Below are 23,151 nucleotides of genomic sequence, written 5' to 3' on the forward strand. Positions count from 1 at the left end.
TTTAAAGACGAATTCCACAGATCTTATTACAGGAAAAGTGTTAAGCTCTGAACAATTGTACAATTGTTGGGCTGTGAGACAGTAATATACACATAATAATTCATCATTTGCAGGAGCAGCTAGAAATAAACACCAAGGAAAAAGAAAAAAGCATTAAAAAAATTCACTAAAGGTCACCAGCTTGATTTTCTCAAAACTCACCATGTGAATATAAGCATATGGGAAAAAAGTATGATACATCCCCTTAAATCCAATGATTTAAATTGTATTTTACCTTTAAATGTAAAAACATTTTAATTGGAGTTGATATTAAAAATGGTTCAGGTATTCTAATAGACACTGCATTATAAGTATGACATTAATTATTAATTCCATGGCAGATTGTAATTGTTATCTAGGTATATAGAAATGAGGGCCTTAAACAGTTAAACTGAAGTTTCCTATTAGTTAGCCCAAGATAAAATTATGCTGGTGACAATGACAGTTCACGTTGAAAAGAAGAATTAAGCTCTTTGGAGAGCCAAGTAAACAAAACCTTTTCCCTTTAATAAATACAAACATCAATAAGTCAAAACTGATTCCAGCTATAGCTCCATACTGAAAGATATGAAATTGTAAAAAAAGATGTTTTCCTGAAACTTCTATGTGGAAGAGGATAGAGTTTCCTGCCTTTTTATTCTGTAAGCATGCTCACAAGTCATTTGCAAATTCTGAAGTTTTGATTGTTAGGCCTGTATAAGGGGCATCCTAAAGATTGTGTCTCCACTGTAATTGCTTCAGAGATCTAAATTTGCACAGAAGTCTGGAATCCTCCTCATATACCTCCACCCCCACCCCCAACCAGCACAGAGTGCCCCAGTTGCAGTTGTTGACATGTGAACACAGATTCATGTCAGCTCACTCTGAATGTGTGATACTTTCGGCTGATTCCTCCGTATTCTTAATTGAATTATAGTGCAGTTCTGTAAAGACTGACAGTGGTTCTTTTTGTCTGTCTGTCTGTCTGTTTTGTTTTGTTTTGTTTTACCATTAAATCTTCATGAGCACCCCACAAACTATAACAAACCCCCGAGACCCACCAGAACAGAAGTTTCTGGCTAAAGAACTGCATTCGTACATTGATAATCATTCCGGTACCCTCTTTTCTCCCATCCCAGGTCTAAACTTTAATTGGACATAGTTAACTCCTTTAGCTGAAAGCCCATAAAAGAGTTAAGAGAAATATCTTATCAAATCTATTTGTAAAATGTGTTCTTGCCATAGGAATTCTTTTTACCTTCTCTTTCCTTTAAAAGTACCACCAACTTTTAAACCACGAGGAAGAGAATGGTAAGAGGAGAGAAGAAATTTTTCTTGGATTTAGTGGCCTTTGAGGATCTGAAAACCAAAAGACGCTTAAGAGGCTTTCTTTGACTGGGTAGATGACAGAAAGTCTGAAGGCAGCTGAGGCCTTCCGTTACTGATGGAGCATACAACTGTAATGAAAAAAACTCGGTTTCAATGTCTTACTGTGGGAGGAGTGCGCTAGCCAAAGGAAGCTGTAAATAGGGCGGTGAGGCTCTGACAAACAGGGATGGAGAGCGAAGCAGAGAATGCTTTGAGATCTTGGGGGAGTGAGCTGGAAGGAGAGCCAACTGCGAGGGTTGGTAGAGCACAATTCAGGGACTTTGTCTCTCAAACAACAAGCACTCTGATGCTGTCTACCTCCCTTGGAGCTGTGGGTTTATTTCTTCTGATGCTTGAGCTAAAGCATGGTTGTCTAGTGATGAACATGGAAACTGTTCTTTTGCATATGCTTTCCACGGTTCCTGGAACGTGGGAACGAGATGCTGTTCTGACAGTGCCTCCCCAGGTCATCGTGGATCCCTGCCTGGTCTCCAGCGTGGGGTAACTGTGCTGCCCCGGATCCTGGGTAAGCCCAAAGGCTGTGGACTGGGGACCTGTCAAGAGACACTTCTACCATAGTTCACTAGGAGGTATTTCAGGCATGGCTAAGGCGCTGAAGTGATCCCAATTTTCAAAATACAGAGGATTTTTTTTTTCCTCTCTGGCCTCTTTTTCCTCTCACTTCTTTTCTTAGCTTTATAGCTGAACAACAAAACTTCTGAATGGATGCGATGTAGGGACATGTTCATGCAGTATTACTCACAAACTACCACAGAGATATGGAAGCACCGGTCACAACACGTGGTTCACTTTTAACTCGCAGAATCAAAACTGTCATATACAAATACTAAGAATAGTGGTAAGAGAACACAGAGAGCCGGTATTGGTGTGTGTGTGTGTGTGTGTGTGTGTGTGTGTGTGTGTGTGTGTGTGTATTTCTTTCTATTTTCTTGTTGTTATTCTCATGAAGAAATCCTTACTAAACATTTCAGCGTTCACTCCTCCTTGGAGTTGAGTCTAACATATAAACCCAGTCTTATTCCCTCAGCCCTCTAAAAGAGAAGAAAGGGAAGGAAAAGAAAAAGGCACAAAAGACTACACATGGAAACCATTAAACTGGACTGTGGCTACACGGGGCGACAGCTTATCAGAGGGTGTTTGAAAGACAATTCTCATTCCCAGAATGTCAGCCATATCTCAGCTCAGGACACCGGCTTTAATGTTTATTTTGTTTATAAATATGAAGCAGAAATGTAAGGTCTTAGAGGGACAGCATAAAAGAAGAGATACCATTCTCATTTTTTTATACATTTCCCTCCTCCAGGCCGGTCTTCAGGGTCAGATCTCTAAAGTTGGGACACAGAATCAGCTTTCATTCTCATAAGGGGACAGTTCTTTAAACATGCACAGCCCGGAGTGTGCAGGATGGTTCTCCTTCCTCTCTTTAAATGCTGTGGACAGAAAGATGCCCACTTTGCTAGGAACTCTACATGTGTGTCCCAGGAGCCCCAACACTCTTCAGCCTCCTCTCAGAGACTTAAAGGATGGCGCAGAAGAACTTCTTCTCCCGAAAGGGGTTTTCTGAGGCCGGGACTGGGGTCAGCAGAGGGTCTTCCTTGGCATGTGCCTCGCAGTAAGCCATCAAATCAGCAGCTGCCTTGGACACCTACAAAGGAAGGCAGAAACATCTGAGAGGACAGACAGGCGCGGACCCAAACACCACCACTCAGCCACTCGGGACCCCAGCGTTGTTGGGCTCCACCACCTTTGGAGCTCATCCGGCTAAGCCAGAGGACCTAAGTGAAGGGCTGTGCCCCACCTGCATAAGCTCTGCTTCCTGATGTGTAGACGGGGTTGTCACTAAAACTAAGCTGACAGAGCTGTTGCTGGCAGGTGGGAATCCAGGAGCGAAGCACTCAGGGCCTCAAACAGAAGAGCCGCTTAACTCTGGAATCACCACGCAAAAGTCAACTGTCTCCTTATATCTTTGTACCATGATACCTCGGGGCTGCACCTGAGTCCCAGCACTGGTGACTGGTGGCAGGATTATACAAGTGAGATAACCCAGGAAAGACATTCAATCCCACGTAAAGGATGCTCTTTACACAGGATAGCCACTGCTTTCTCTTTCTTTCTTTCTTTCTTTCTTTCTTTCTTTCTTTCTTTCTTTCTTTCTTTCTTTCTTTCTTCTCTCTCTTTCTCTCTTTTATTAGATATTTTCTTTATGTGCATTTCAAATGTTATCCTCTTTCCTGGTTTCCCCTCTGAAAACCCCTATCCTCTCCCCCCTCTCCTGTTCACCCACCCACCCACTCCCACTTCCTGGCCCTGGCATTCCCTTACACTGGGGCATAGAGCCTTCACAGGATCAAGGGCCTCTCCTCCCATTGATGACTAACTAGGTCATCCTCTGCTACATATGCAGCTGGAGCCATGAGTCCCACCATGTGTACTCTTTGGTTGGTGGTTTGATCCCCGTGACTAAACCAAATCCTAGAACCAATCATTAAGATCATTCATCATTATCAAGTAGAATTCGTCCCAGGGATGCAGGGATGGTTCAGTATATGAAAATTCATCAACATAATCTACTATATAAACAAACTCAAAGTAAAAAAAAAAACCGTATGATCATCTCATTAGATGCTGAGAAAGCATATGACAAAATCCAACACCCCTTCATGATAAAAGTCTTGGAAAGATCAGGAATTCAAGGCCCATACCCAAACATAGTAAAAGCAATCTACAGCAGAACAGTAGCCAACATCACACTAGATGGAGAGAAACTTGAAGCAATCCCACTAAAATCAGGGACTAGACAAGGCTGCCCACTCTCTCCCTACCTATTCAATATAGTGCTTGAAGTCCTAGCAAGAGCAATTAGACAACAAAAGGAGATCAAAGGGATACAAATTGGAAAGGAAGAAGTCAAAATATCACTATTTGCAGGTGATATGATAGAATACTTAAGTGACCCCAAAAATTCCACCAGAGAAACTCCTAAACCTGATAAACAACTTCAGCAAAGTATCTGGATATAAAATTAACTCAAACAAATCAGTGGCCTTTCTCTACACAAAGGATAAACAGGTTGAGAAAGAAACTAGGGAAACATCTTCCACAATAATCACAAATAATATAAAACACTGCTATCTTTCTATAGCTCTGCCCCTGCTTTTGGAATTCTCCTAAGGATGCCTACAGCCAGGCATATCACCACACACACACATCAATGCATGACTTGCCAGGCACTCTTCCCTCTTCTTCTCTGTCCATTTGAACCAATAATTATGACCTCCCTGCCTAATTCACAAGTTTCCATGAATGGATCAATGGCCACACCCTTTTGTCTGAGGATCAAGTGGATTAGATGCCCATCACTTACAACCACACCAGTTTTATGATTAACAGGTTGGTATTCGTCTCTTTGTTGTTCAAATCAGTCTGTCTTTGTGTTAGGGTGTGGCCTACTCAGTGTGACCTCCTACTAACTTGCTTATACCTACAAACAAAGCCCATTCTAACGTGAATGGTAGACATGTCCATCAAGCATCTTTTTCTTCCTATCTCTGTGACAATGCATCAGTAAAAATCATCAGATAGAAGCTTTGGATCAGCAGATTCCAGGAGCTTGTTCACAGGCAGGCAGCCACATATGTGGCAGAAGAACTCGGACCTGCATGCAAACTACTCAAACGTCTGGCTAGTTCCACCGAAGGTGGAAACTAATTCTTCATGCATCTTTCCTAAACTTGATGATGACAAAATAAAAGGAGATGGACTGTTCTAGCCATGGCTCCTCCAAATGAGGGCAAAGGTCAGACTTTGAAGAGAAATTGCAACCATTTTTTTCCTATGACTTTTACTTATTTGAGTAATAGGCATAAATGCGTTAAACAGGAGTGTAACTGCTAAGTAGCAGAGTCTACCAAACTCACATTTGTTAGGAAGAGGTGTGGTACCAGCCACACCTACTCATCCATGATGCTCGCACAAAACACATAGCCTGAAATTCCTGAAGCACTTTTTACTTGAGATTTTATTTTCGGTTTATGTGTGTGAGTGTCTGACTGTGTGCATGTCTGTGCACTCCGTGTATGCAGTGCTCCAGGGGGGGAAGAAGAGGGCACTGGATCCTCGGGGACTGGAGTTACAGACTGTTGGGAGCTGCCACCTAGGTGCTGGGAACCAAACCCTGGTCTTCTGGAAGAGCAGCCAGTGCTCTTAACCACCGAGTCATTTCTGTAGTCCTCAACTGCTTTTTATGACACAGAACATTCGAGAGTAGGAGACATTAATAACATGTAACTGTCCGTAATTTATATTTGAACAAATGATGCTGAGTGATTTCCTTTTCAAAATACATTTTGTTTCCTCTTGTAGATGATGACCCAACACAACATCAGAATTTTGCTAACAGCTGGAATAGTTGATGGTATTTGCGGCCTTTGATATGTGTCCAAACTACTTTATGCCAAGTGTTGGAGTTAATCTGTAGAATAGTCGTATGAGTCTGTAAGTTATTAAAACCCTCATGCTTTGTTTGGCTGCTTTTTGAGACAGGATCTTCCTATGCTGCCCTGACTCTTACTATGTAGCTCAGGCTGGTGTGAAACTAGATTCTCCTGTCTCTGAGGCACTGAGGTTCTAGATGTGTGCCGCCATGTCCAGCACTGTCCTCAAAGTGGGCGTGTGGATGCTAGGTTTCACTGAGGAAGTGCTTGGTTTAGGTATCAGCTCAGAAGCAGTCAAATGTGAATGTTCATGTTCCTAATTTCGTCTCTACATAGACTGTCACCTGTGTCCCTTACCTTGCAGTAAATTATGTGATGTTCTGCCTAGATCTCATGCTTTGGGGTTATCCTTTCTAACACTATGAACACAATTTCTTTCATATTCATAGGCCTAGTTGTTCCATGAAGATTCTCTCTGAACCTCAGAACAGTCCAGAAATATCCTACGCTTAGATCCCTGCTGTCATCTCCAGTCAGCTCCATAGACTGAAGCTCCATCCTTTCCGGGACAACTGAAATAGCCGCTTAGGTAAAAGTGTTTAACTGGGTTCACCAGTGGGCCGGAGGATAGAATTTAAAGAGTGGTCTATGAAGTTTAATGATTAAAATCATTCCTTTATTTTCACTAACCTCAAATGGAAATTTATCATCTCCTTTCACTATAAACATGAGCTGTACAAGAGAGCGAGTCAGTCAGTAGAATCAGATATTTTCAATCATATTACACTCATCTTCATTTCTCAATAGTGTACTAATATTCACCCACTTCATGGCTATAGGCATGGTATTAGATACTGTAAATAAAGGAACATATCTATAACCTAACATATACTATATAGGTTTTAAAAATATTTATTAGAGATGTGCTATTATCTAAAATATCTTATAAAAATATTTTGATAAACTGTATTTCAACATAAGTCACTTCTACTGTAATGTAAAAGCATCATTCTGAGATAGGGACCAAAAACTTCAGCAGACAGCCAGTTGGGTCAAGGACACCAAAATGAGAAAGGAAGCTGGATGACTCCTTTGCTTTTGAAATTGTCACAAGTCCTGTCACCATACTGTGACTACAACGGTAGTTTAAAAGTTCACATTGGCTTATGTAATTAATCCCCCATTTGAATCCATTAGTTCTTCCCAATGATACCTTGTAGAAACAAAACCATAATATACTAACCTATGGGTCTTGAATGTTTAGAGCCCACTCCTCTCCATTTTCATGTCCTGACACTTTTCTCCTTTAATTTTTTTTAAAGATTTATTTATTTATTATATGTGTGTACACTGTAGATGTCTTCAGACACTCCAGAAGAGGGGATCAGATTTTTGTTACAGATGGTTGTTAGCCACCATGTGGTTGCTGGGATTTGAACTCAGGACCTTTGGAAGAGCAGTCGGTGCTCTTAACTGCTGAGCCATCTCACCAGCCCCCTCCTTTAATTTTGAAAACCCCAGAGTCCTCTCTGCCTTACAGTTGTGTGCATATGATTCTGGTGAGCATCCTTCCACACATCCTCTGCAGCTGGTCCCCTGTTTTTCCTCCAGAAATCTGACTCCTGATAGGGCACTCATTGATCTCTTTCTTTATCCTTTTCTGTCCAAGTGGGGCACTCTTCTCACGCACAGAAGCCACATCCCTCCCCACTGTGATTAACCTTCTGAGCCTGTTCATTGGTTGCTTACTATTTTCTAACCCTTCAAGCACTATGCTGAGGGAGGGCGGGAACCTTATCTGTCTTACTCATCATTGTGGTATCAGTGCTGACGCATGGAAGAGGTCAATGCTAAAGAAATTCTCAAATGAACCTTAGAGAACAGGTATTTCATTCAACTAATAGTGGTGTATTCTTACAAATTCCTGTGGGGCAAGAAGAGGGCATGGCATTCCTTGGAACTAGAGTTGCAGGCAACTTCACAGTGTCTAGTGTTCATAAAATGTTGTCAATAGCAAACAAACAAAGAGGGTTTAAACATAGGGAAGAGATAAACTAGTCGGAACAAAAAGATTTATGACTGACTGGTGTGGTCAGGGATGTTTCCAAAGTAGCTATTACAAATATTCTCTATATGACCAAGAAAACACAGAGGAAAAGAAAATATGATCAAGAGCGACACGAAGGATGAGCAAGACATCTTCTGTGGAGAAGGGGAGGTGTGGAGTTGAAACTCAGTTCCCTGCAGGGGAAGGGGATGAAGGGAGATGGGGGAAGTTATAATTGTGGAAATTAAAAATGATACTAACCCTACAGTATAGAATAGGGCTTGGCGGTTTGGGTATAAATGTGTGGTTATAAATTCACACACATTCAGACATAGTTAAAAAAAAAAAACCAGACATGAAGTTTGTGTGACTATCTATGTGTGTCTGTATGTGAACACGTACGTGCATTTTCTAGCTCTGTTCAGGAAGAGGACCTGTGAGCAATGAGCATATTGCACATCCAGATCTTGGTTCTTAAATACCATTCTCTAAGGAACCAGGGCTCCCTGGAGGAAAGGATAACTCCAGGGCTGGGAAAGAAATAAGAGGAGAACCTGCTTTTACTCCAAACTAGGCAAATGCTCAAAGGAATGAGGGATTCACACCCAAAGGACAGAGTAACCAGCTTTTAGCCTGTGCTAATTTAAGATCAAAATAATAGATGACAGGAGCTGGAGAGAGAAATGGTTGAGTGGTTAAAAGTATGGCTGTTCTTCCTGCAGACCCGGGTTCAGTTCCCAGAACCCACATCGGTGCTTATAGGGGATCTGGTGCCCTCTCTGCCCTCCTTGAGTGCCAGGCACACACAGAGTGTACAGAAATACATGCAGGCAAAATACCTGTACATATAAAATAAAGTAATAAATTAACAAAGATTATAAACCATTGATTAAATGGGGAGCCCATAGCAACATAATTAAATATATTAAAAACAAACAAACAAACAAACCCGGATGTTTTATGAGGAAGAAAAGAGTTACACAATCTTGAGCTACCTTTCCCAAATCTCAAGGTACTGAAGAACTGCAAAGGGAAAAAGAATTGCTTCTTATGGAGAAACTGAGGATGCCACCTTAGTCAATAATCAAAGTTAATGTCACTAGTAAGTGACAACTTAAAATCAAGTCCCACTTGGAGGAGGGTAACAAAGAAACACTCTATATGGTCAAGGTTTTCTAACTAGAATTTAATCAGAACAAAATATCAGATAAGGGGGATAGCAAAAACGTTCAGTGGGTAAATGTCTTTGTCGCCAAACCTCACAGTCTGAGTTTGATCCACAAGGCCCACATAGCGAAAGGAAAGAAACGTCAGACGAGTCCAAACTGAGTGACCTTGTATAAAATAAATGGACCACAATCTTAAAAATGGGTCAAGGTCTTGAGAGGAGCTGTGTCACACAGGACAGCTAAGTGCAAGACAGGATTTTCAGTCAGGTCCTTTTGCTAAAGAAATTATTATTGGGGTCATTTTTCATATTTAAATGGGGTCTCACGATTAGAATGGAAATGTGTACCACTATTGACTCTGCCCATTACACTATAATCATGGAGAAGAATGTCCTTAGTAGCAGGAAGTAGACATTAAAGCATTTGAAGGTGGTAGGCCCTTTTCTTAACTTATCCAAATGGTAGGAAAATAAAAGCCCTTGTCACTGTACTTGTGACTTGTCAACTGACATGTCTCCAGGACAAAAAATAACTTTACAGAAGAAAGAATGTCATCATTTAAAAAACACATTTTTAGATTTATGAATGTGTGTGTGTGTGTGTGTGTGTGTGTATGCCACATGAGTGTGGATACCAAATTCCCAGAGCTGGAGTCACCGGTAGTTGTGGGTTGCTTGACATAGGTGCTGGGAACTGAACGCTGATCCTCTGTAAGAACAGCAAATGCTCTTAGTGCTAAAGCCAGGGCATGGCTTAGTCCCTGCTTTGTTTTTAAAGTGGGTTCTTATTGGTCTGGAGAGCTCTGATTAGTCAGGGTGGCTGACCAGTAAGTTCCAAGGATCTGCCTGTCTCCTGTGTGCTAGAATTACAAGTGCACACTGTCACGTCTGGGTTGAGGCTCAAACTCAGGTCTTCAAGCTCGTGTGGCAAGAACTTCAGTAACTGAACTTTCTCGTTCTCTAGCCCAGGAGTTTACTTCTGACTGTAGCATTGATCTTCCCAGACTGATAACTGCTGAGCTCCAGGTTACAGGTAACCTCACCAAACTCAAAGCAAGGAGTAAGGAGAGGGAGACTCTAGACAGCCTCCGGACTACAACCATCAGCTCTGAAATAAAGAGAAACTATTGTAGGCAGACAGATGCCTTGATGTCTCTGAGAAATTGCAGAAGAGACAGCTGTCTATGAAGATAGAAGCCAGACCGCCTGTCAAACTGACATGGAATGAAAAGCTACAGTTCCATCTTTATTACATCCTGAAATTGAGCTCCATCTTCAAATTGATGCCTCAGAATTCATACGAGCCATCAAGCAAAGAAACACACCCTGACAGGCTGTCATTGCCTCCGCCCATGGGAAGTTGCCTGTGCACTAAAAGTTATCAGTCATGATGTCACGTCCTCAGCTGGTTTGCCTCCATTAATGCACTTACCCAGGGTTGCTTCAGTCTTTTGTGTAGTTGATATTACAAGCTTACACCACCAGACTTAGCTAATAGTCGTGCGTGTGCGCGTGTGCGTGCGTGTGTGTGTGTGTGCGTGTGTGTGTGTGTGTGTGTGTGTAAGGAAGACTGTGCTTTCACTGATAACTGGGCTATTTCAAAAAATTCTCGGGATTTAAAACTTCTAAACTTTTGTAAAAGGTACAAACTGAGGGTCTCAAAATCTTGGACCACAGTGCTTTAAATATTTTTTAATGAAAAATGGAATGTGTGTGTGTGTGTGTGTCTGTCTGTCTCTCTGTCTCTGTGTGTGTGTGTGTGGCTAAGACACAAGTCAAAACACAAAATTCATTTATACTTCATACCTCATGAATATAGCCTGAAATTAATGATTTATAGTGTTTTTATTGAGCTTACGTTTTTACTATGACCCTTCGACTGAGATCAAGTGTGGAAGTTTCCCCTGGTGGTACTGTCTTGGTGCTTAGCAAGTTTTGGATTTGGAAATGTTTTAGGTTTTCGGATTTAGATGCTTAGTGTATGGTGCTTCCCCAGTGGCAATGTAAAATGCACAGGGATAAGTATATACTTGGTGCTGGACCAACAGTTACTGAGTTCTTAAATGTTTTATCAGTCTTCCTCAAATAGAAGTTTCTCAGTCATATCAATGCAGACCAGAATTTAATTGAAAAGCTTTTGCTTCATTTCTAGCAAGTACAATAAATTAAAGCTGGCCATACTTGAATAAGGCTGTTGTATGTTTTACTGATTTTGTCATCTTTGGAAATATTCTCAGTTGACCCACAAAGAGGAGTATACCTTATTCTTCCTAATAAAATTGAACATACCACTTTGAGGAAGGGACTTTAAAGCTTTTAATTCAAATGCTGGAAAAATATTTACAAAGCTCCAAACCGAGGCTATGTGTTCATTCCCTAGCACCATGCATATCTAACTAGCTCACTTCTTGGATTTTTTCCCCCCTCTTACTTCTTGATTCCTTTTTAACATTAAGAATGGCCACTTTCAAAGATCACTGTAGCTTACAACAGTTCCTGGCTCCTTTTTTATTCTTAATTCCTAGAAATCAGGATATTATGCTGAGTTTGATTTTGATGGCAGGTGATTAAAGTTAGAGATGTCTTATTCTTGCTAACCAGAGATGTCAGACTATGGAGGTGAAACTGGAAAAAATGTGGCCAAGTCTTTCTGTTACCTTGGGAGCTGAGGGTGGCCTCCCTCATATCTGTCATATGCACCAATCAGCTGAGAAATTCGCTCTTCCCAGGAAATACAAACGGCAGGAGAAGCAATGGCTCATCCTGGAGGACTCACAGTTCCCAGTGGCTCTAGTCATCCCTTCAATTGCTGACTCTTCCACTGCATTTCTGCCCCTGTTATTCTAAGACACCTTGTGTCTTGTATAATTAATCCCCTCTTTCTGCTTAAGTTAGTTTGCTTTGGGTTTCTGTTTGATACCCCAAAAGTCCTAATATGGTAATAATAAGATACTCCCTGAAACCCTCTGTCCTCTACTTCTGCATGTGCCCCTCACCTGCATTCTTAGATAAGCCTTCCCTTATTTCTCTATTAGGCTTTGCATTTTCCCTGCTTTAAAAATCCAAGCATCACCGTCACAATCCCTCTCTGTGCCTTTGCTTTGACTCCCTGGCTTTACTCCCTATCCTTGAAGGAAATGTTAACAAAGAAATAGAGAACAGCTGGGAAGGTCGTTTATATATGCCTGGGCTTATGAACGGATATGGGTTCCATTAGTCCGAATCTCCCAGGACATAATGATACAAAGCTTAAAAAAAAGAGAGAAGTTTCAAACTAAAAAGTGTTATTCAGGTCCAATAGAGCAGGCTGGGTACTCAGGGGGCCACCTGATGGATAAGGCACTTCGTGCTTATGGGATCTTTGGGAGTTCCAGTGGTAGCTGCACCCTAGTCCTCTTACCAAGGGTCCTCCTCAGGTCACCTTAGCTACAGCTGGTTCTTCCAGATGCACAGAAAGCTATTGTTTGATGAGGTAACTGCTATAAGTGGAAAATCACAAGCCTGGCATTGTCCTAAAAGTCCCCTCTTAACCAGGCAGTGGTGGCACACCTTTAATCCCAGCACTCAGGAGACAGAGGCAGGTGGGTCTCTGTGAATTCAAGGTCAGCCTGGTCTACAGAGCAAGTTTCAGGACAGTCATCGATACACAGAAAAACCCAGTCTAGAGAAAAACAAAAACAAACAAGCAAACAAAAGTCCCCTCTTGCTGCTGGAAGGCTCAGGCCTAAAAAGTAAGTGAAGCAGTTAGAAATCTCAGAGCCCTTGAAGGATCCCTGAACCAGCTAGCTGAGAACGGTGTCAATATAGTCACTGTGTTACCCAACAGAGAAACTAAAAATAATCTGTCATTTCACCACAGCATGCCTGCCTGACTGTGTGGTACAGAACAAATGCCAGAGTACAGGCTGCTGCTGTATTTCCATCAACAGAAGGTCTGATGACATCAAGAAGGACTCAGATGTGACTGTGAAGATCACTTGGGTAGTGGCCACTGTGTGCATGGTTCTTTGGGCTAACCCTTGCATGTGCCCCCTCCACCCCCCAATCTCTTAGAAGCTACTTATTTATGTCTCTACAAAGGGCAATCAAGAGTTAGCTTTGACATGTTTGGAAACTATCCTTCCTGGATATTTTTGCTTATTCTGATAGCAGGTCATGTTCGTATCTTCCATGTCTACCCCTCACATAACTGAGGGCATGACTCCTATCTGATCATGTCTATCTTCCAAACCTAATGAGTGCCAGCAACATAGAAAAATCTCAGTAAAATATTTATTAGACAAATAGATGAACAAATGGACAGATGGAAAAAATCTAAACGTCACAGGGAAGGTCCTGGAATGCTTCTTTGAGAACCTGCTGATTGGCCTGAGTCCTCAGGGAGCCTGTGCTCCCTCATGGGATGCCTCTTAGGGAGTGCCATTCTCATTAGTAAATCGAGAGTGGAAAGAGAGAAATGGAGGATGTTCAAGGCTCTTGAGTCTCCTTTTGAGGGAATCAAAGGTGGTTGATATGACACTGTGGGCAAGAGAAAGGGCATGAAGCTGAAGAGATGTGCAAGGGAACTCTGTGGGTTCCATCAACATTTGAGATTTGTTGTTTAATGAATGGGGAGCTATGGAATAATAAAGTTCTCTGTGGGAGAGGAACACAATGAAATTTTCTCCTGGAAAGTTTTCTTGACAGCAGTGTGAGGGGTGACTGACAGCTGACAGAAGCAAGTTGAACTGGACTGTCTCGGTCCCTCATAAAGGAAATGAGTGTCGCTGATACAGCAGTCCCTGGGTCACCTCTCTTCTCCTAGAGGTTAAAATGACCACCAGTCTCTGTTTTGTTTTTTTTGTTTTTGTTTTTTTTCCCAGTAAGGGAATGAAAAAGAAAAAGCAATGAAGGAGAAGGAACCAGAGAGTGACAGAGGAAGAAAACACATGGGAAGGAGCCCTTGTCTCATTCACAAGCTAGGAGAAATTAACACTGCAGAAAACAGAGAGGGACGATGGTGTGGCCCACCTCCAGGAGCCAGAGTTTACAAAGGAAAATGTCCTGGCTATTTGCCTAGCTTCTTTATGAAGGTAGATGAGCACTCTCTTCACTATCCAGGACCGGGCAGACAGAGGGAGGAGGTTCAAACCCCTTACTCTGAGGTAGCAGGCCTTAACTGTAGCTATATGTTGGAATTAACTGAAGATTAAAAAAAAAAAATACTAATGCCTAAACCCTAAACCCAAGAGACCCTGATTTAATTGGCACTCCTTTTGGCATGTTTTGGGAATTGATCTGTTTATAGAGACCTTTGAGTGATGTGAGCATAGAGTGGGCAGAGAACAACTGCTCTAAACCAGGAACCAGCAGACTCATTTTGTAAAGGGACAGAGGGTCACCATTTGGAGTTTTGGGGGCTGTGTGATCTCTGTTAACACCCCTATTTTATGGCCGGAGTGTGACTGGAGCCACCCACAGAATGTAAATGAATGAGTATACATGTGTTTCAATAATACTTTATTTATAAAATCAGCATGGGCTGGACTTGGGTCCTGAGTCACATTTTCTTGCCTACTGCTCAGTCCAGTGCATCTACTGACAGATCCGGACTTTTTAAGGTGTAGAAGAAGAGAAAGTAGAAAAATGTCATGGTCTTTAAAAAGGCACTTGGAATAATGTTCTATTTTTATTTTAGTACAATGAGATATGTTTCTGAGTCCTGTTTCCTGAAGTGTTTCTGAGGAAGTAAAATTGTGGTGACCAACAGAAATTTACCATTCGGGCAACCAACCTATAATAGCTGTCTATTCAGTGACAGTGGGGCTAGCTAGCTTCACATTCAAAATACACCAAGGGTTTGAATGAGAACCGTGATTTATCTAAAGTAGCCTCAGTAACGCTGAAATCTGGGGCATGAAAGAAAGTGGATTACTGATCTTCCTTAAACATCCATTCAGCTTGGCTCTTTAAGGAGAACAAGAATGACTTTGTATGTGCATGTGGAGGCCAGAGGTAAGTGCCGGATATCCTTCTCCATTTCTCCCAACCTTAGGTTTTGAAACAGGGTTTCTCACTGAATCTAGAGTTTTCTGTTTCTTTTAATTGACAGGCTGTTGAGTCCCTGAAACCTACCGGTTTCTGAGCACTACCACATTTGGATGTTTTCTTTTTGCATCACTTATTTATGGTGCCTCCTTACCGTGTGTGTGTGTGTGTGTGTGTGTGTGTGTGTGTGTTATGTGTATGTAATGTATGTGATGTGTGTGTATATGTGGTGTGTGTATGTGGTGTGTGTATGTGTGTGTATGAGTGTGTATGTGTGTGATATGTTTGTATGTGAGTGTATGTATGTGGTAAGTGTGTGTGGTATGTGTGTATGTGTGTGTATGTGTGTGTGTGTGTGGTATATCAATATGTGATGTGTGCGTATGTGGTGTGTGTGTATGTGTGTGATACGTTTGTATGTGAGTGTGTGTATGTGGTAAGTATGTGTGGTATGACTGTATGTGTATGAGTGTGTGTGTGTATGTGGTATGTGTGTGTGTGGTATGTGCAAATATGAGAATGTGTATGTGGTAAGTGTGTGTGTGTATGTACGTGTGTGTGTGTGTACGTGTGTGTGTACGTGTGTGTGTGCGCATGTGTGTGTGTGTGCGCATGTGTGTGTGTGTGCGTGTGTGTGTGTGTGTGCGCGTGTGCGCGTGTGTACCACAGTGCACATGCGGAACTCAGAGGGAGTCAGTTCTCTCCTTTTACTCTGTGGGTTCTGGAGCTTGAACTCAGATTGCTGGGCTTGTTATTGAGCAACTTTACCACTGAGCCATCTTGCAGGCACCCAAATTTGACTTTGTATGGGCGTGCTAGAGATCCAAACTCAAGCCCAGATGTTTGAAGGAAGGTACTTCATTCACTGAAATGTCTACCTAGGCCCCAAGTGTGAAGAAAAATCAGTAAGATATAAAGATGAAAAACTTGTCAGTGATAAATGAATAAAACAGATTAGATTCATAAAATCAGCACTAAATTTGAGATACTGAATGGGACAGAAAAAGTTAGAACCCAAAATGAGAAGATCTTTATTGGGTCTGGGAGTTGGCTAGTGGATTGATGTCTCAAGTGCTCACTCTTTGCTTTGGCTGGAACTCAGAGCAAGCCCATCTTTCTTTTGCTGTGGTATTTATTTGTTTGCTTGTTTATGCTTTTTAAGACAGGGTTTCTCAGAGGAATGATACAGAAAATGTGGTACATTTACACAACGGAGTACTACTCAGTTATTAAAAACAATGAATTTATAAAATTCCTCAGCAAATAGATGGATCTGGAGGCTATCATCCTTAGTGAGGTAACCCAATCACAAAAGAACTCACATGATATGCACTCACTGATAAGAGGATATTAGCCCAGAAACTTAGAATACCCAAGATACAATTTGTTAAACTCATGAAACTCAAGAAGAATGAAGACCAAAATAAGGACACTATGCCCCTTCTTAGAATTGGGAACTAAACACCCATGGAAGGAGTTACAGCGACAAAGTTTGGAGCTGAGACGTAAGGATGGACCATCCAGAAACTGCCCCACCCAGGGGTCTATTCCATAATCAGCCACCAAACACAGACACCACATACACCAGCAAGATTTTGCTGAAAGAACCCTGATATAGCTATCTCTTGTGAGGCTATGCCAGTGCCTGGCAAACACAGAAGTGGATGCTCACAATCAGCTATTGGATGGAGCACAATGCCCCCAATGGAGGAGCTAGAGAAAGTACCCAAGGAGCTGAAGGGGGCTGCAACCTTATAGGTGGAACAACAATATGAATTAACCAGTACCCCCAGAGCTCGTGTCTCTAGCTGCATATGTAGCAGAAGATGGCCTAATCTGCCATCATTGGGAAGAGAGGCCTCTTGGTCTTGCAAACTTTATATGCCCCAGTACAGGGGAACACCAGGGCCAAGAAGTGGGAGTGGGTGGGTAGGGGAGCAAAGGGGGGTATAGGGAACCTTGGGGATAGCATTTGAAATGTAAATGCAGTAAATACATAATAAAAAAATGAAAGAAAAAAAAAAGACAGGGTTTCTCTGTGTAGCCTTGGCTGTCCTGGAACTCGCTCTGTAGATCAGGCTGGCTTCTAACACAGAGATCCACCTGCCTCTGCCATCCAAGCATGGAGATTAAAGCCATGTGCCACCACTGCCTGGATTGTTTCTGACTCAACATAGGGACCCCACTTCAATGCATATCATCATTTGATGTTGGAGAATCCTCAAGAAAGCAAAGAGACCTTAGAAAAATTAGTATCAGTGGAATTGTTAGAACTCTCTCATATTCTTTCTGATATTACCCATCTCTGCAGAAAATCAGTCAAATGGCAGTTGGCTGCGAGACATTTGCTCCTTAGTCAAGTTAGATGGGCTACAGATTCCGTCATCCCCACCTTTATCCTGTCGATGTTGGCTTCCATCTTCAGCTGTTCTACCAGCTTCCTGGCTTGTGCTATGCTGGCGGTGTTGTTGCTGGCCATTGGAGAGTTGGATGGGGTCTTCAGACACTCTAGAAAACACGGAGGAAGACTGCATCAGAGAATTCACAAGCTGCCAGACATGCATTTCTTCACAACTGGTGGACCTCAAAACACTGCTGGTAACCTGGCCCGATTCTCCAACCACCTGTATCCCAGTCAGCATCATGTATAACTCGAAGGCATTGATTTCCCATTTCTTCCCTGCCCCAAAGAATTCACCTAGTCTGGCAGAATAAAATGCACCGATATATACACACACATGTATATATGATATTAAATCACCTTAATTTAATTTATAAAATGCCCTGGAATTGGTAGCGTTCTGGTACACACCATTACTGTGTGGCTGCTGTGGGTGTGGGTTCTCTATTGTCTGGGGTTGGGTGACGCGTCCTTAAGAGAATGAGAAGAAAGCTGAACAGAACAAACAAGGGCAAATTCAATTTTCCTTCAGTTCTCAACACTATTTCCAATATTCTATCAGCAGCAAGCTCTACTCTGCTGTTCAGCTGTGACCACCTCGAACTGCTTACCACAGAGATACTAAACTGCAACAGCAGGGGCGGTAGGGAGTGTGGGGGCTGACTTTCCAATGCCACTGAACTGCACATTGTGAAGAAAAGTCCCTAAATACTCTCTGACCTGTGTCTGAGTTCCCAGCTCTTTGCTCCCAGTTGTTTTTCTTAGTCCTTCAGGGACACAGCCACAGTGTCCAGGGGAGATAGAACCGTGTCTCAAATGCTAAAGTGTGCCCTTGTGCTTTGAAAGGGGAGTTCTCTGCCAGTGTAGATCAAGCGACAATGTCTCTGCCGGAGCTCCCAGCCCCGCTCCTGTGGCATAGCTCCCACACGCTTTCAAACCTATCTTAAATTGTATTTCTCTTCTAATTCTTTCTTGGCTATCAGATCATCTTACTGTTTGCCCTCTTACTTCTCTCTCTCTCTCTCTTTTTTTTCTTATTTTTAAAACTCATTCTGTTTCATGTTTGGTGGTATCCTCNCCCAGCTCTTGATTGGGTCTGGCTTCTCATCAAGGTTCTACACGACGATCATTTAAAGCTGTCCCTGGAGGTTACTGACATTTGATAGGGTAGCAATATCCAAGAGCGTTAATTTAACTAGAGTGCCAGGCCCAGGAAATGAAACACAGCACATGGCAGAGGTCAACACTGGTCCACTCTTGTTCTGGACCCATTATATTAAAAGCTAAGATGCTGGCTCACTTTGGGAACCGTTTTTATGTAAGAATGGAACCAGATCAGGTTATTCTCAAAAACGAACAAGGGTACATAGGAAACCCAAGGGATGAAGAATAACACATAATAGGTCATAGACAATTTTACCCACCACTTCAAAAAAAGACTGTAAGTGATCTCTTTAGTATGAAGAACAAAAGTTTATAAATTATCTCTTTGGTATTTTTCCGTGCATAATTCTTCAAGATAAAAGAGGACATTTCATATAATTCTCTGTGAAATTCCTTCTGAGACAGTTTATAATGAATGCTGAAAACAGCCCGCCCAACATTTGCAGTGTCAACGGGAAGGCAATTAACTGTTCCCTCAACTTTGTTTCAAAGGGTTTGGAGACAGCACAGTGAGAGAGAAATTGAAGCTATGTCTGAAGAAACAAGGAGCTCCACACTACCATCAGACACTTGAAGGTAAAGTGAGGGAGAAATTCATGTCAAAAAAAAAAAAAAAAAAAAAGAAGGCTGGGGCTTGAGAGACAATTGAATGGGTAAATGAACTTGCTGCCTGACGAGCTAGGTTCAATCCCCTGAAGGCCCACATGGTGGAAGAAGAGAAATAATGATTCCTGCCAGTGGTCCTCAGACCTTCACATGTGTGTCTGGGACACACACACACACACACACACACACACACTCACATGAAATTAAAAACTGTGATGGTTCATCATCATGGTTAAGAACCTAGTCATTGCACAGGGATATTATATGTCCAAAACCCAATAAACCTTTGACAGCCTAGCAAAAGTTTGTAAAGCCAAGACAGAGTATTGACTTCCAGCCCGCCTGATAAAAACAGCCATGATCTCCAAGTCCCTGGACACTCTTCTATGAAGCTAACGTTTCTGCTGAACGAGAATTCATTCATTACACTCGAGTGCAGATAATCATAGGATTACTGAACCTTCACTGGGCCTGAAAGGGATTTGGAAGTCTGGCCAGCTATTCTGCAGCATTGAATTGAAACTAAATCACACAGCAACCTGAAGTGCAGACCATAATTTGTCCCCAGTACCCTTTCCTAGTAATGGTATCTTTTCTTTCTATTTCTTTTCTTATGCATATGTGTTTTACCTGTTTGTGTATGCTCATGCGCCGTGCGTGTGTGTGTGTGTGTGTGTGTGTGTGTGTGTGTGTGTGTGTGTGTGTTGTAGGCTAAAGGTCAATGTCAACTGTTCATTACCTAATGTTTTGAGACATTTTTTGAAAACAGCATTTACTGATTCTTCTAGGCTACCTGGCCACTGAGCCCTAAGGATCCTTCCAGTCATGGGATTACAGGTGCCTGCCCCTGTACCCCAAACTTTTACACAGGTTCTGGACTTCATGCTTGTGTGGTAAGCACTTTACCAACTTAGCCATTTCTCAAGCCCACAGTCTTCTGTTTCCAAGACTACCGGAAGCCTGGACCCTAGCTGGGGCTTGTCTGCTGAATGATCCATTCTCTAGCCTCCCTTTGCTACTTGATATGGTCATCCCAGCCTCAGCTGATGAGACACAGCAATGACGTCCGTGAGAAGGAGTTATCCCTCACTCTCATGTCTCTCCTGTTTCTGGCCATCTTCCATATTCCAGGACGAGCAGGAAGAATCTGCATTTTTTTTTCTCTGTTTTTAAGTTTTAGGGCTGTACCCTTTCTTTAAAAAAAAAAAAATAGACCCATTTAAAAAACATTCATGTGTATTTGCACATGTATGTATGTACATGTGGAGATTGAAAGAGAATGACCGATGTCCTAGAACTGAAGTTACAGGCATCACCTGAGTTAGGTCTGGGAACTGAACTCAAGTCCCCTGGAAGAGCAACAGGTACTCTTAACTTCTGAGCCATCTCTCTGGGCCAGTGTAAAGATACCACACTAGCTGTGAACTGGCCACCTTTTATGTAATAGAGAAGCTACGGGTATCTTGATTATAGCACTGCTATTAAGAGTTTCCCTCCTGCTGGCCACCAAATCGGCAACTGATTAAGTGCTCCACTCTTGTCTTTTTGGATTCTATGCGAGTCTGTATCCTGGTGCTTTTTCTTGCTCCGGAGAGGACAGATTTAGTGAGTGCAGTTTTACTGCAGTAGTAAGAATTGTCATGCACATTCACTCAGCTACCAAAATAGCAGAAAATTATCTTGCACTTCTGGACAGTAGAGGTATGGAATGGGTCTCACTAGGCTAAAGTCTAGGTGTAAAGAGAGGAGGCAGGACTCCTCCTGGAGGGTGGTGGTCTAAGAAAGAACTCATTTCCAGTTTTTCATGTCTTCCAGGGAATTCTTCATGGCTGGAGAAGGTGAGCTGAATCCTTCTCAGATCACTGCCTTGACCTTCTGAGAAGCCATATCTCTCTTGACTCTAATTCCTATTCTGTCTACCTCTGCCAGGATCCTTGTAATTCCAATGTGACTTCTCAGCTCACCCCAGATATTCTTCTTCTTTTTAGGTCAGATGAACAAGAGCCTTGATTTCATCTGCGATCTGAAGTTGCTTTTGCTGTGTATTCACGTGTTATAGGAATTGGAACCTGACCAACTTTGGGGACGTTAAGAATAATCAACTACTTTCTAATTCAATTTTAGGCTGACTCCATGAGATGGAACCCATAGCTAATACTGTTAAAGTGGCCCAGAACTTGAGAATAGATAGGGCATGAACCTAGAGGAAAACTTAATACCACTATTCTGCTGAAGGAACATAACGATAAAATGGCTCCTAATGTCATTCTGCTATACCCACAGATCAGTGTCTCACTCACGGATGGACATGGTGCAGAGAGTAAGAGACTTTGGAACACTTAGTCCTAACTGGGGTGTTTTCATCAAAGTCCTCTCTTCAAGGATCTATGTGGAAGAGGAGATGGAAAGACTGTTAGAGCCACAGGTGATGGTTGACGCCAAGGAAACAGTGTCTTCCAGACACATCAGGACTGATGAACATACTATCAGAGACTGGTCTATGGCAGCTTGCACAAGGCCTACGCGGGTTCAATCCAGAAGGGATACCAGCACTTTAGACGGAGAGGTAGATGAAGGCTGCAAACCCTATCCAAGAAGCTATTTCCTGTAGATACCCACTGACAAAGGAAAAATCAGCTCTCTCCAATGGAGTCTGACTAAGAATATTAACCACACGTCATGGCAGACCCCTTCCCCATGCATAGGTGTAGTTGGCTAACACAAAACAAACTATCTGGTACTTTTGTAAATTTTTTGTCTCATTTTTCTTTGTCTGGGCATTTTTTGTCCTGTTGGTCTTTTGTGTGTTTATGCATGTGTGTTTTGTTTTGTTCTGTTTTGTTTTGTTTTGTTTAAAGAAGAGGAAAAGAACATAAAGTTGGGTAGGTGGGTAGGAAGAATCCAGGAGGAACTGGGGGAGTATATTGTATAAAATTTGTTTCAATTAAGAATGAGAGAATGAATGAATAAATAAATAAATAAATAACATAGCATGATGGCTTAAAGATTTATGAAGGATGCAATGTACATCAAATGTTCTTTCTCTTATAACTTATTTTGTGTGTGTGTGTGTGTGTGTGTGTGTGTGTGTGTGTGTGTGTGTGTAGTATCACAGCTTAAAAATCCATTTATTTCTTGAGGGACGTTTTGGTTACTTCCATATTTTAGCTATTTTGAACACTGCTATGAAGATAGGCATTTACATACCTCTTCCATACCATGCTTTCAACCTCTTAGGGTAGAATTCAAACGGGAATTTCAGATTAAGTATATATGTAAAGATATAAATATATAAATAGAAGTAAAACTATAAGATATATAAAAACAGAATAAAGGATATACAAATATATAATAACATAACAAGAATGCATAAATATACAAAGATATAATAATATATAAGTATATGTGATAAACAGTATACAGTCTGTGTTTGTTACTATCATACTGGTTTCCAGCATGACTATGCCATTTTATATTTCACCGACAGTGCTTAAGAGTTCTAATTTCCATACATGCTATCCAAATTTGGTATTTTCTGATATTGCTTTTTCAATAGTAGTTAGTTATCTTAGTATTATTTTGTTGTTTTCTTAGATTTGCATTTCTGTTATCAGTGTGGTTGGGCATCTTTCCACTGGGGAAATGATGGTTCTCTTGCCTTCTTTTGGAATTTACTGCCCACATATTTTTTAAAAAGTTAAAATGTATTCTCCTTTCATCTATTACGTTCCATCCACAGTTTGCCCTACTTCCTCTCCTGCCAGTCTCCCTTCCCCACCCCCACCCCACCACCCGGCCCCATCCACTCCTCCTCTATTTTTCTTCAGAAAAGGGCAGGCCTCCCATAAATATCAACCAAATATGGTATACCAAGTTCATTGCTCCTTTACAAAAACTT

The 23,151-nt window shown here is 41.8% G+C and overlaps 1 protein-coding gene across 2 annotated transcripts in view; it reads right to left on the reverse strand.

Moving 5' to 3' along the window:
- Positions 1 to 2,581: 2,581 nt before the first annotated feature.
- Gng2 (G protein subunit gamma 2) overlaps positions 2,582 to 23,151 on the reverse strand; it is a 97,149-nt gene continuing 76,579 nt past the window's right edge. For both annotated transcript variants that reach the window (XM_021203083.2, XM_021203081.2), the window contains 2 exons: positions 17,475 to 17,590; positions 2,582 to 3,052 (listed from right to left, as the gene is read on the reverse strand). In XM_021203083.2, the coding sequence (XP_021058742.1) occupies positions 2,924 to 3,052; positions 17,475 to 17,561 (216 nt within the window). In that variant the 5' untranslated portion in view covers positions 17,562 to 17,590 and the 3' untranslated portion in view covers positions 2,582 to 2,923. The remainder of the gene's footprint in view (positions 3,053 to 17,474; positions 17,591 to 23,151) is intronic.

This window comes from Mus pahari, chromosome 8 (genome assembly GCF_900095145.1).
Source record: "Mus pahari chromosome 8, PAHARI_EIJ_v1.1, whole genome shotgun sequence".
NCBI lineage: Eukaryota > Metazoa > Chordata > Mammalia > Rodentia > Muridae > Mus > Mus pahari.